The 13,839-nt window shown below is 42.9% G+C and overlaps 1 protein-coding gene across 10 annotated transcripts in view; it reads left to right on the top strand.

Moving 5' to 3' along the window:
* The window catches only part of ZNF827 (zinc finger protein 827), a 132,023-nt gene extending 118,569 nt beyond the window's left edge, over positions 1-13,454 (top strand). For 5 of the 10 annotated variants that reach the window (XM_077300172.1, XM_077300173.1, XM_077300171.1 and 2 more), the window contains 5 exons: positions 2,345-2,516; positions 5,220-5,386; positions 7,757-7,948; positions 8,048-8,225; positions 10,213-13,454. In XM_077300172.1, the coding sequence (XP_077156287.1) occupies positions 2,345-2,516; positions 5,220-5,386; positions 7,757-7,948; positions 8,048-8,225; positions 10,213-11,020 (1,517 nt within the window). In that variant the 3' untranslated portion in view covers positions 11,021-13,454. Of the gene's footprint in view, positions 1-2,344; positions 2,517-5,219; positions 5,387-7,756; positions 7,949-8,047; positions 8,235-8,655; positions 8,725-10,212 lie in introns of all 10 variants that reach the window. The other 5 variants (XR_013224764.1, XM_077300176.1, XM_077300177.1 and 2 more) reach the window with 5 other exon arrangements.
* The last annotated feature ends 385 nt before the right edge of the window (positions 13,455-13,839 follow it).

The following is a 13,839-nucleotide window of genomic DNA, read 5'->3' on the forward strand; positions in this document are numbered from 1 at the left end:
TTCAAAAATAACACAGTGGCTCTGCTGCAGTCTGACGATATGCCACAGTAAATACCTAGTAGTACAACTTTTCTGCAGAGGAAAGGGAGTAGATTTAGTACTGAGATCAGCTAAATCAAGTCATTCTTAGTCATGCACACTTTTCGGTCTCGAAGCAACTGTTACAAAATACCAAACGTGATTATATGACCATAGATTATCCTATTTTGCTCTGGGTCTCTGTGTCCAATGAAAGATCCCGAAGGATTTATTGTAGAATAGTGCTTTATAGTTATAGAAGTGAAATGGATTTGACTTGTTTTTAGTGTTTCAGTTACTTTTGCAGCTCTAGCATAGCCATATTGTATTAAGGAAAAATAAGCTTTTATTTAGTAATCATTTTAGAAGTTAATTTATAAACTTGTGAAACCTATAGTATTTGAGTTTAAACTGATTTAGCTGCATTGATTTTAACAGTGCAAATGGACAAGAGTCAGTACTATCAGCCACCTGTTACACTACTGGGAATTCACAGGTCCAAACAGCCTCTCCTATGCTTTTTTTCTGACCTCGAGTGGCCCCAAGTAGCACTGTTTGCCCCATTAGAGGGAGAGGGCACTGCACCCATCAGTACCGATGCAGGTGCCTGATATGGCTGTTTCCGTTCAGGAGAATGGGGTGCCCAGACCCGGCATTTAAAAATCGTCTCATTGAGTCCAGTCCTGGGAGAATCCAAAGATATTGGCTAAAATATAAATTCTGCGAGTGTGCAGATTTGCAGTCTCTAAACCTGATGTCAGGCTATTCTGATGATGAGTCTCCAGTTCAGCTGCAAAGAATTAACACAAATAATTTGTAAATGTTAGAACTGTGTGGTAAGTCCAGCCTTTAATGTTTGTTGGGAAAAGACAAGGAAAACAGAAAGAGAGCAGCTAACCCACCTAGAAGTATTCTTGCTGGGTTCAGCGCAGTCATCTACTATTCCGTTCCAGGAATAAGCACTGAGCAAACAGCTTTGCAAGGTTTCAGTAGTGGCCAGCTAGGTGTGGTGCTCATTGGCCGACCCTTTGTGATGTCATCCAGAATACCACACCTCCACCGCCAAAGCCCAGAACAGTTGTGTTTGTGGAAAGTTAATAATGTGACAAACACATCAATGTTTGTATAGCACTTATACATACCAGAAAGGATAGACCAGCTATTTGAAGCAGTACTGAGAACTGGAATGCTCTGTGAGCTCTCTTTTTCTTTCTTTTTAGTATGTTTCTCATCACCCTTAGAAGGTCTTCACTTTATTAAATACATCCTTTTATGGCCAGGTTTGCTACAGTTAAACACTGTACTTTCTCACAAATCTCTCCCAAGTCATGACTCTTTTGAGTATTTTTAGCCACAAGTACAATAGTGTTACAACCAAACGTATCACGGGCACATCAACTTGATTGTATTTACTGTTCTGAGAGCCTGCTAAACTCCTTGTACAGATTTTTTTATATTGTCCTGCAATTATTCTCAAGGCCTAGATGATTGGAGCTTTCCCACAATATGTAAAAAGTGAAATGGAAGCTCTTGTTGACCCTGATAGTTTTAAAGTGTTGCAAGCCTTCAAAGACACAGGGATATAGTTAAACCATTCATCTAAGAAAAGGTAGCTTTTCATTTGTACTCATGGTTTTACAATGTAATAGGTAATCTAAACGTTTCTCATAAAGTTACCAACACATACGTTTTTGAAATGTTAAACAGTGGGCTTGACTTAGCCAAATCTAAGGTCTCTTAAGCCCCAGGTTTCAGTGGGAGAGCTTTAACTGCCTCTCATTGAAGTCAGTGGAGCTCAAAAGTGTACTCAGTTTAAGTTGGATTGTGCCTAGTGATGTTTGGAATGATTTTGGAGGATTAAAAGCATGCCTTTCAGTATTAGAAACAACGTTTTTCAAAATGTCTTAGCATGGCAATGCTTGTACATTTGTCTTGGTTTTTTTCTTTCTTTCTACGGTATGCAGATAGGCACACCTGCAAGGAAAGAGACCATGTCCCTTTTTAAAAACTGGCCTCTGAGTGCTGTGCCAGCAAACTCTTCATGTTGCTGAAGATGCGCAGCGCATTCCTTGTGACATGTGTGCTTCTCTTTGTTGCTGGGAGTTCAAAGCATATTGGTTAAGCAGTTCTCACTGAATGCTGAGGAACTCCATGCCAACTACCTGAGCCTCTTCATGGAAGACTGGGCTACAGTGCAATCCTTGGCTGAGTTACTCCAGGCTGCATCTATTGGAATCAGTGGGTCTAGACTGGAGGGAACACTGCATAGGACTGCACTGTAAAGGTGTGTGCAGCTCAGACTCAAGTTCTTAACGTTTCTTTCCAGAAGAGAGAAAATACAAATGCCATTTGTGCCCCTATGCTGCTAAGTGCCGTGCTAACCTGAACCAGCACCTGACTGTCCATTCCGTGAAGCTGGTGAGTACAGACACTGAGGACATTGTCAGCGCTGTCACTTCCGAAGGCAGTGATGGAAAGAAGCACCCTTATTACTACAGGTGAGGACCCTGTTGAAAGCCAAGCCCAGAGGCCAGGCTCCAGCTGCCTTTGCTGCCTGCCTGTGTTTTCAGAACAAAGGACAAGCCCTGTCCTGTGTGCTCCTGTGGCAAGCATCGCTATTCTGACACATTCTGTGAAAGGTCACACTTCTTAGGAGTTCAGAGGTAGAGGGGCCTTCACAGGCACTAACTGTGGCTCCAGGTGTGGTCAATATCAAACAATCTAATACATCAATCCTTTTCAGACATTACGATCGTGTGTACTAGGAGCCTGCCAACCCCACACAATGGGAATGCACTACATCCAGGATCCTCCAGATCTCCACACTTTCACTGTTGTGTGAATGTGGGCAAGTCACTTGTTTTCCATTCCCACAGAGCCTCAGTATGTGTGAACATGAACCCTGCATACCAAAATCATAAATATATGCATCTATTCATACAGGCGTGCTGTGGGCTCCCATTACATGCGGCTGGCATGTCTGAAGGAGGTCTGTTCCCTTATTGGCATGCAAGCATTTCTTTGATGAAGCAGTTGACACAAATGTCCAGAATCAGTAGTACCTCTCATCACTACCACACACAAAAACACTTTAGCCATCACTCCCCATTGTCCCTGTGCTTCATCATGAACCCCTTGACTTCCTAGCACAGACATATCTCTTATCCTGAACTACTCACTTGAGCAGTCCCTAGTGCAACCTCTCCCGACCAGATGCCCTCTCTTCTTGAATACGGTTCATCCTCAACAAGGCTGATGCCTGCTTGTGCCCAGCTGTGCTCTGAGAGGAGGGCTTCCAATGGCAGACTGATTTCCCCAGTGGAGGGAGGTGGACAGATGCGGGATGGAGTTAGGCTCACTTGAAACAGACTTTAGATGAGCTGGGCTTTGAGTCTCCCAGGACCTAGTCCAAATGGCAACACTTGCTGACATCTTCCTTTTCCTTGTGACTAGTGAAATGTGATCAGTTATGGTGTGTTGAGAGTGCATGGCTTGCAAGGGCTGGGCCACAGAGAACATAAGGATGCAGTCATGCTCCAGCTTTCCTGGGCGTTTTCCAAGCTGGACCGATTGCACCTTGCTTCTGGGGAAGCATACTTAAGACTGCATTCAACCTAACCTGACTCTGTGCAGCAGTGCAGAATTGGTCTCTGGAATGCCGAGCAAAGTCATGTATCTAAACAGTAAATTAATCAATTTGTACTTTAATCAAATCATGTACTTAAATGGAAGGTGGAGGAGACCCTACGTAGGCCACCCTGAGTTCTTAGGTATATTAAAGTGAGAGTCAGTTAAAGCAGCAAAGCTGCATAGCCCCAAAGTGTCAAGAAACCAAGATCAGATTAATGAAGATTTTACAATAATACCTCAAATGTTACGAGCACCTAAAAACTGGAAGAATTCATTACTATACTTCTGTGTTCTGATTCAGCTGCCAGAAATTCAAATTTCAGCTTGCGCTTTATGAACGCATCCTTCATCAACTTGGCTTTTGAGAACTGGAATGGCTAGTAGTGAAATCCTAAGAGAAATATCCTTCTGATCCCATTGATTTAAATGAATTTAGGAAGATATAACTATGTTTAGGATTGTATTGATAAGGCAAGGACCGTAGCCACTCTGTACAAAGGGTGGCCAAATGGGTGAAATCATCTAGAACCCCTTTTGAAAGATGGTTAGCTGTGATCTTACCACTTGTCTGTGGCCAGATGGCTTTACCACTTCATTGAATGGTCTTAGTCCTCTCTGTGAAAAGGACTGGTGCAAACAAAGATGTGTTGTAACAGCCACTTGAAATTATGCGCAGGCCACCCTATGTGTGAATTCATGCATAGCACCCTGCCACATAAAGCATCTGTTTGCCATGGGGGCCATGGCACTGGCATGCAGCAACTTAATGAACTGGCTGGACCTACATACAAGTGGCTGTACAAAACAGCCTCTCACATAACAGCTACCTCTCTGCTTTAGATATCACAGTTCTAGTTGTGTGGTATGCATTTTGGCTGACCAGCCATGTTTCAGAGTGTTATGACATTTTTAAGACAACAATGGATGCAAACAGTTGAGAGGTTCTGAAAAGAAAGCGAGCTGCAGATTGTTTTACCAGTTGTCAACTTTACCAGGTTGTTTGCAAAATGTCTCCTGGTACCACTTGTGTTTGCGTAGCTGATCAGTGTTTTCACCCAGTTAGGCAGAAGGAATCCTGAGCCCATTTTGACTTGCTTGTGCTGAGAATGCCAGGCATTTCTACACAAGACCTGAGCCTGATGTGGGACTGTTTCCAAGGCTTGGGAGCTCATGAAGTATGCAGGCAAGCTCTCCATTTGTCCACGTAGCAGCCTGACTAAACATCTTGGCAAAGCTGCAGCACATCTTATTGCCCCAAGGAATCAGCTAGGTGATGTGCAGCATCTGGAACCTGTAGTTTTTAATTAACTTTATGATTATTTAGCGTCATTATAGCGTGTTCAGGATTGTTGCCTTGTGCCTGCCTTTAATCAGCTTGGCAGAGCTGTCAGTTCAGAAGCAGTTCAGCAGGCAAAAGAATGCCCCAGTGCCATTTAATCAGCACAGAGAAGACAAAGTTTGTAAAGCCAGGAGTTTGTCAGGCTGAGTGAAGAGACATGGTATATGCCTGTCTCCAAGATAGGGTCTGGCTATGCTTTTCCTTAATGTTTCTAACTCTCTCCTGCCTCCAGTTGTCATGTGTGTGGATTTGAAACCGAGATGAATGTCCAGTTTGTCAGTCATATGTCGCTTCATGTGGATAAAGAACAGTGGATGTTTTCTATTTGCTGCACAGCCTGTGATTTTGTTACCATGGAGGAGTCAGAGATGAAGGCTCACATCACCACCAAGCATGCAGGTGATAACCTATCTCTGCTTCTGGAGTTGGCTCATGCTTCCCAACTTTACCACTGAATTTTGCTGCTGTTGCGAGCCCAATTTGACCCTGTGGCTTGGCAAACTTCTCTTGGTACAAAACTCTTGTGATAATTAGAGACCAAATTGGTATAAACGTTAATGGGTTAGAGTTGCATTGATTTATCATTCCTTTAAAAAAAAAAACAATAGCATGATGGCTGTTCTGTGAAGAGTTTGGAGTGTTAATTGTTTCCATTAGATAAGAGACTGTAGAAACCCACCAGATACCTCTTCACACTTCCTTTGTGTGACTGAATTTGTAAATGCACTGTACGCTGTAATGTAAGAGTCTTCCCAGACTCTTTGCACATTCCAATTAATGGAAACAAATAGTGCTGAGTTGTAAACTTATTTTCATAATGCACCAGACCAGGCTTTCTGGGGTTTCTTGCTGGTCCTGGAAGAGTTTCCAGAATGGGTGGAAATGAATTAATTTTTTAATTTCTATTTCTTAGCCATTTATCAGGTGGTATGACCTTATTTGGTCATGATGACCTGCCCCCCCATACCCATGGCCAATGATGGGCTTGGAGGGGGTGGGGAGGGACCCCAGGTAGGCATGCACACTGCTATGGTTCCCAATCATATTCTGCATGATCATGCCCCTTCTGGGGTTGCTTGAAGCCTGAAGAATGTTTCAGGAGTTTCTCAATGATAAAAAAAGTTGAGAAAGGCTGCACGAGACTAATGCTGGCTCCCCTTCTCCCCCAGCTATTGGCAGTGCCCCAAAAAAGATGTAATTAGGAAGGAATATGGGTACTTCAGAAAGGGCAGAACCCATGAAGAATCTTCAGTCTAGACCAACCTTTCTCAACTTTTTTACCGTTGAGAAATCCCAGAAGTGGCATGATAGTGCAGAATATGTTTGGGAAGCATAGCTGTGTACATACTCACCCCAGACTCCTCCCCTTCCCATCCCCATTATTGGCTGGGTGGGGGAAGGTCAACATGACCATATATGGTCATATCACCCAATAACTGTTTAAGACATTTAACAATATATTAAAAATTAATTAACTTCCACCCATTTGGGAAACTCTTCCAGGGCTGTCAAGAAGATCCAGGTGCTACTGAACTCAATTTTTGTTGTGCTACTTCAGTTCAACACGGCTACCCACTTGAAAGAATCTCCAGGGTTTCACAAAACCCTGGTTGAGAAAACCTGGTCTAGATTTAGACTTCTTGCTATCAATGAAAGTATAGGGAACCCCCCTACCTATCTAAAATGAAATTTCTTTTGGAGCTCTGTTCTTCCTGAAAAGGAGTTCCATGATCCAGAGTGGGAAAAGGGTCACCCAATACAAACACATCCATGATCTCTGCCCACAAAATACGTGAACCCCAAACATCCAGAACATATTGAAATAGGTTTTCCCAAGTGGCACACACAGTGCAGATCCCAATTGGAAAAGTTTTTCACATCCACAGTGTCTTACAAACAGGTGCTATACACATGTTAATCTTTCAAATGTTAATTTCTCAAGAAAAAGCAGCTTCTCTTAAGAATTTTGTTAGTGATTTTTAATTTGGCTCTTCAATGTGAGGTATCTAATGGATTTTTTAAAATGTTCATGGATTTTGATATCATTAGTCATATTAGTTAATATCTGACGAGGTGTGTAACATGAGGTATATAGTAATGATGGTGAAAATAACAGTATAGTAGCAAAATAGATGGCTTATATTCATTAAAACAAGGATTGCTGTAAAGTTTATGAGGATGTTGGGATAACCATTTTCTTTTGCTTCTATGTTTAATATATAATGTAATACAAAGTAAATTCTGAATAATTATATGAATGGTTTTGTATAACACCCCCCCTTTCTGTATCCCTCTTATATCTCTAATAATATATTATTTCTTTATTCAAAAGAAAAGCATGTAATATATAAAAGAATTTTGTTAGGAAGGGAAATCATAGCTTTAATTATTCCATAGTGCCTAATTCCAGAACAGAACAAAATTTTTCTAGAGCATAAGCTAGACCTGGTCTGGGCCCTGGTAGCCACAGCCAGCAGCACAACTGAAAAATGAAGCTGAAGCAAAGGCTTTTAAAGGGATCAAATTAAAACAATACCATCCAATACATTTCCACCTGCCCATAGGTGCTTGGCTCACTTTCCCATTATTCCATGACTTTTATTTATATATATAGACATCCACAGCAGGGAAGTCACACTGGGGTTGCCTCTGAAAAGGGTTAAGGCAAAACAGGAATTAGAAGCTTGTCTCAGTAGAAGACAGCATGAACTTGATACTAATAAGCAAGAATGCTTTAGGCTAATTTGTATCTCTTTTTTTCCTGCCTAGGTGAAGAGAGGAAGACACCCAGTGTCTCAAACAGTCCTTCGTCTTCCTCCCTGTCAGCACTTAGCGATTCTGCCAACAGCAAAGAAGATGTCGAGATCAGCCCCAAACCCAGGAGTGCAAACAACCTGTTAGTCATTTCTGTAGTGCCTGGTAGCCAGACCCTGTTAAGCACGGAAGAGAAGTCAGAAAAAGGTAAAAAGCGGGTGCAATAGACGCAGAGTCCCATCCTCCACTTACCCGAGGCTGAGATAATATTACTTAGGTAATAGTGTCTGTGGTTTCCCTTTGCAGGTTTTGAATGTGTTTTCTGTAACTTTGTCTGCAAAACAAAAAACATGTTTGAGCGCCATTTGCAAATCCACCTGATCACACGGATGTTTGAATGTGATGTGTGCCACAAGTTCATGAAGACTCCTGAGCAATTACTGGAGCACAAGAAATGCCACACTGTCCCCACTGGTGGGCTCAAGTAAGGAAAGCAAGTACACACATTTTTACTGTGTTCAGTACCTCCAATATTGCGGGTGCAGAAACAGAGAAGCAAACCTAGAGGGGATTCATGTTGGCCATAGAGGCAAGGCCTGGGATGTTGTTTTAAACTTTCATTGGCTGCTTAAACTCTAGTCCCCCATGGCAGAGTAATCATTGTGCTGAACAGTGGTGGAAACCGATGCAGACAGCTTTAGTTTGCAGAGGCATATGTCTCCACCGGTGCCTCTGCGGCTAAAGCCACTCCTTACAGTCAGGCAGTTTTGACTCCTTATTTGTAGATCTTTAAAACATTTCTCAGAAGCGAAGAAAAACCAGACTAACATTTATCTATATCATGATTGAAAATGAAAATTGGGAGTTGGATCTCACGCTCATTGCAGATCTTTCCCACATTCCCCTCCTTCCAGCACTTCTTACCGGCCCTGGGAAAGTTTATTTCCGGAATTGAGGACCCACCTGGACTAATAGCTACACAGGTCAGGAGGCTGCAATGGGGTGGGGGAAGGGAATGAGATGGAAGAAACAGAAATAGTGATTTTTGTACCCTTGCATCTGCTGATTGTGGGATCCAACCCAATAAATTGCAAAGATGAACTATTTTGCCTTGAGCTTCATAGTCATTCAAATGAACACATGGAACTTGTGTATGCAGAAGCTGTCCCCATCAATACAGTGAAAGGGGCAGTTTGGCCTTTGTATGGTTCTGCCTCCGTAATGAACAGTTCTTATGGTTATGGGGGCACTGCATAAGCTCTGCAACCCCCTCATATGTAGGAGATCACCGGATCAATGGGTTTTTCAAATTCTTTAAATCCATACCTTGGGAATTAAGAGCAATTGATGCAACCCTGTTGCTGTTACCTTTTGGTTGGCATGGCTTGCTAAAGCCTCACTAAATCAATTTGCTGGTGAAACTCGGAAAGATCATTGCTGAAGTATAATTCTCCATAATAGTTCTCTATCCCTACTTCTGTTTTGACTCTTCTTCCTTGTGTTAAATTTCGAAGGGCATTAAGTCTTTGGCCTCCTTCAGAACCTTACAGCTGATGCTTGGTTTCAAAGGGCGCCTCTTACTACTAATTGACTCCAGTGCTTTTGGGCAGTGTGCCAAGGCATGCTGATTATTTAAGGGATCCCTCCTTGAATTTTAAATATCGAAACTATTTCCCACAAGGGTTTCCAGGTGTCCTACTAAGATGGGAGACCTCTTGCCGTGTATCCTACCCTCACCCATTGCCACCCTGCTAGCTGGTAGGAGAAAAATAAACATAAATATTGCCATTGGTGCGATGGTCTTAGGTCACTTCTGGAGAAGACCCAGTTGTGATGTTGCTATTTTTGGAATTCCCATAAACTCTTGCAGAGTTTCCCTTGGAAGTGACATAATGATTTTGTGCTGACACCCCCCCTCCCACCCCAGTTGATGGCAACACTATTTCTTACTTTATTTATAAACTGCCTATATCACTTTTCCACTTAAAATGCCCAACACAACATTAGACGTCTGAGTAATATGTTTTAAGAGATAGGCAGATTGGAATTACTGACTCCCTGCTACAGGCCCCATAAATGACCCCACAGTGGCATCTTCCTGACAAAACTCAACCCAGACCAGGTTCTAGCTATGGAAAACAAGGCATTGCATGGGGTCATTTGTCCCAGATGGAACTTATTGTCCCCTTCATGTCATGTGGCCACCAAATTCCATAGCACCTGGATCAGCATTGACATCCAGTTTGGAGACCATGCTCTCTTTGGATCAGGGTGCCTGTGGGAGAGGCAAAAGAATTCAGCATTCAGTCCTTTTATGTTTTAAGCATTCTTAGAATAAGTTTGTGCCTTAGTACTAAGCCAAGCACACCCCCTTCCTACTGTGAAAGTGTTCCTATATTTTGACTGGCTGAAACGAAATCAGTGAAAGAGAAAACGGCAGTTTACCTAGACTCTCTTTTGGTCTTTGACAGGTGCCCATTCTGTATTTACTCCACAAACCGCCCAGCAGCCATGGAGTGCCATTTGAAGACCCACTATAAAATGGAGTACAAGTGCCGGATCTGCCAGGCAGTGAAAGCCAATCAGCTGGAGCTGGAAATGCACATCCGGGAGCATCGCCTTGGGAACCACTACAAGTGCGACCAGTGTGGCTATCTTTCAAAGACGGCCAACAAGCTGATAGAGCACGTGCGCGTACACACTGGGGAGCGCCCTTTTCACTGTGACCAGTGCAGCTACAGCTGCAAACGCAAAGACAATCTCAACCTGCACAAGAAGCTGAAGCATGCTCCGCGCCAGACTTTCAGCTGCGAAGAGTGCCTCTTCAAGACCACCCACCCGTTTGTCTTCAGCCGCCACGTGAAGAAACACCAAAACGGGGACTACTCCGAAGAGGAGAAAAAGGGCCAGGGGGCAAGCTCCAAGGAAGCCAGCCCTCTTCTTGCTGCCAACAGTTCCCGCAGCCTCCTGTCGCCTCTCTCTGTGATGTCAGCTTCCCAGGCTCTGCAGACGGTGGCCATGTCGGCTGTTCACAGCGGTGGGGCTGAGCCAAACGTGGCACTTAAGGCCTTGGCCGTCAATGGCGCTTCCCTGTGTTTTGACAAGTATCGAAACTCTGAATTTGCCCACCTCATTCCCTTAACCATGTTTTTCCCCAAGAACCACTTTGATATCACATTCCACCCACCCAGGCCACAGACTGTATGTCTGGGTGACTGTTCGCCGAAGCACTCCTTCCTTGCCTACCTAGGCCTAACAGAAAGGGCAGAAACCGTCTGAAGACAGCCACATTCTGTACCAAAAATCTCCCCCCCCACACACATCAGACATCCAGCAGGTATATGCATTGCTCTAAACCATGCACCCAAGAGGTATGACTGGCTGAACATTTGTACAATAGATCCTTAGTAGTAAGGTATAGACACAAGCAAACAAAGGTTCTGCGTGTCTCCTTAATGCATTGACATGAAGGCTGCTTGATTAAAATCTTCAGAGAGATGACCTCCTGCATACTTCTACCTTCAGAAGCATGTTCCCAGTACTCTTATCTAAGAAACACTTTTGTCTTGTTTAAGCCGAACAAGAGTGTCCTTAATGGCAAGAGATGACACATTGATGCATTTTTCTTTGGGTTGGTGAGTGTGAGCTTGTCTGAAAGAAAGTCGGTCTGCAGTGTGCCATGACATTGCTTTTGCACATCCTTTTGTACTTTATTTAATAGGAACACATGAAGCTGCCTTATACCGAGTCAGACGACTGGTCCACCCAGGCCAGTGCTGTCTACTCTTGACCGGCGGCAGCTCCCCAAGGCCTCTGATGGCCTAAGGCCAGCACTTGCCCTCTGAGTCCTGACCCAGAGAGGGCAGGGCTGAGTATGAGACCTTTAGACATGCAAAGCATGTGCTCTGCCAGTGAGCTATGGCCCCGCCCTTTGTGATCAATCGCTATTGCAATTCTCCATGTTCACTTTAATTTACAATTCTTGGAATGTAGAAACAACAGCTCTTAGTCCGAGAAAAAAATGGCAGACCAGGCAGTACTGTTTGGAACCGCAGCATATAGCTGCTGCCTTGGCCTCAAATCCAAATGGAAGAAGATGAGATGGAATTACTTTTGAGTCCTGCAAAGTGAGGGCCTTTTCTTCTGTTCCATTTTTCCTTCCTGGAGCTGATGTCCATGTGGGCAAATGCATGTGCACTCTAGTATTTGTTCTGGGGGGGGGGGGCTGTGTTCGCAAATTGGGCTCCTGCTGTATACATGTGCATTGCCCAAAATTAGCACTCCTGCAACCCTTAAAATGTCACAGTGAACACACATGGAGATTACCCCCATGCAGGAAAAATGTGAAGTGTGAAATAGCCCTGAGCATAATGTGGCAATGACCCACAGAATGGGATAGACAGTAAACAGGAAGTGCGTTTCACCCATGCACAAGGTCAGTTTTTCGTTATATTCATGTAATTCAAGGCCACGTCTTACAGTACCTTTTGTACTTGAGTACAGATACCAGCGTACAAAACGCCAGGCATCAGTTTTAAAGGGCATGCATGCATTGCATTGGAATTGTTTGAAATTGTTCTTTTCTTAATAAACTCTTTCAATACAAGAGCCCAACGCTCTTCAGTCTAGCTTGCCAAGAAAAAAAAGGTGATTTAAATGCATTTGCACCACTGCATTTTGCAACTGATGCAAGACCAAGTACAAAAAGGTATTATAAGTAGCAGCCCTCCAGTTGGGTCCAGATCACGGTGTATTGTTAACCATACACATCCTCAAACTGTATAAATGCAGTGGCGAACTTGTTTTGCAAGAGTGTACAAGTAATATTATATGGTGATTAAATCCAGGAAAGGGGATTTTAAAAGGAAGAATTTGATAAATTCTGGGTGTAAATGCTCAGACTAAATAAAGGCGGGTTTTGCACAGTGCTTGAGTCTTGCACTAGTATGTTTCTCACTTGCAAAAAAGAAAGAAAGAAAGAAAACGTAGAAGATGCAAATGTTTCTTTTGTGGATTGAAGGAATAGCAGATTGTATATTTGAAAGTTAACAGCACATTCCTTTAAATGAAAGGACAAAAAGGTGCTGTTTAATCAATATGGTTCTCTTTTATATGCCCAACTTTTCAGCTATATTTTCCAATTTTGAGTCTCTGTACACATTACCTTTCATGTTATTTGTAATCCTTTATATTATTTTGTTAATGCCTACTCTAGTATACTCTTCTAGGAAGCTAACTTTATATTTTCTTAAAGCTCTTACTTTGTGGTCATTAAAATGACGTAACTCTTGCACTTTATTGCAGTAAGGAGCAAATGTGGCATTCCTAATAGAAGATCTAAGTCAACTCATATCTTTTCCCACCATTTAATTTTTTTTTCTCACCCATGCACTGATGTTTATTGTGTCCTGGCATCTCATCCTGTTTCTACTACTAAACTCATATGTGGGAAGGAAAGCAAATCTGTAAATGTTACAAGACTAGAAACTGTTTACACTTGAGGATGAGAAGGAAGAATCGCAACCCTAAATACTAAGAAGTTAAAACATTAAAACAAGATAACTACAATCAAGGTAATGAGTCCCTGCAAGAATATAGTCAGCATGTTGCTTTCCCTGGCTAATCTATTACAGTTAAATGTAACTATTTAAATTGTTCCTAACACATTTTGTTAATTGCTCTTGTCTTTATTAAAATTGCTTTTTGGTACTCATACTACAAGTTGCTCTGCTGGCAAATAGGTGCTTATCATAAGGTCAGGTGTAGCATCATGACCTAAGACCTTACCATGGCATTCTACCCCCAAGAGTGACGGCATAGTTGTGCCTAGTAATAGTCACCCATCAGTGATGTGGCAGAGTGTTGATGATGCAGGTGCTGCTGTCTGACAAAGAGATAGGTGGAGAAGAAGGCTATGATGAAGGGAGACCCCTCAGCGACACAGTAAAGCATCCAAAGGGAATAGCAACCATGGTAGACTTACCTAGATCAGATGCTGCTGTGAGCTGCTCTCTTGAGGGGAGGAAGACACACTGATACACGTAGTTTTCTCTTCCCACAATCCCTGAAGGCGAGACATTGATTGTACTTTCCATCTC

This window comes from Paroedura picta, chromosome 10, assembly GCF_049243985.1.
Source record: "Paroedura picta isolate Pp20150507F chromosome 10, Ppicta_v3.0, whole genome shotgun sequence".
Taxonomy (NCBI): Eukaryota; Metazoa; Chordata; class Lepidosauria; order Squamata; family Gekkonidae; genus Paroedura; species Paroedura picta.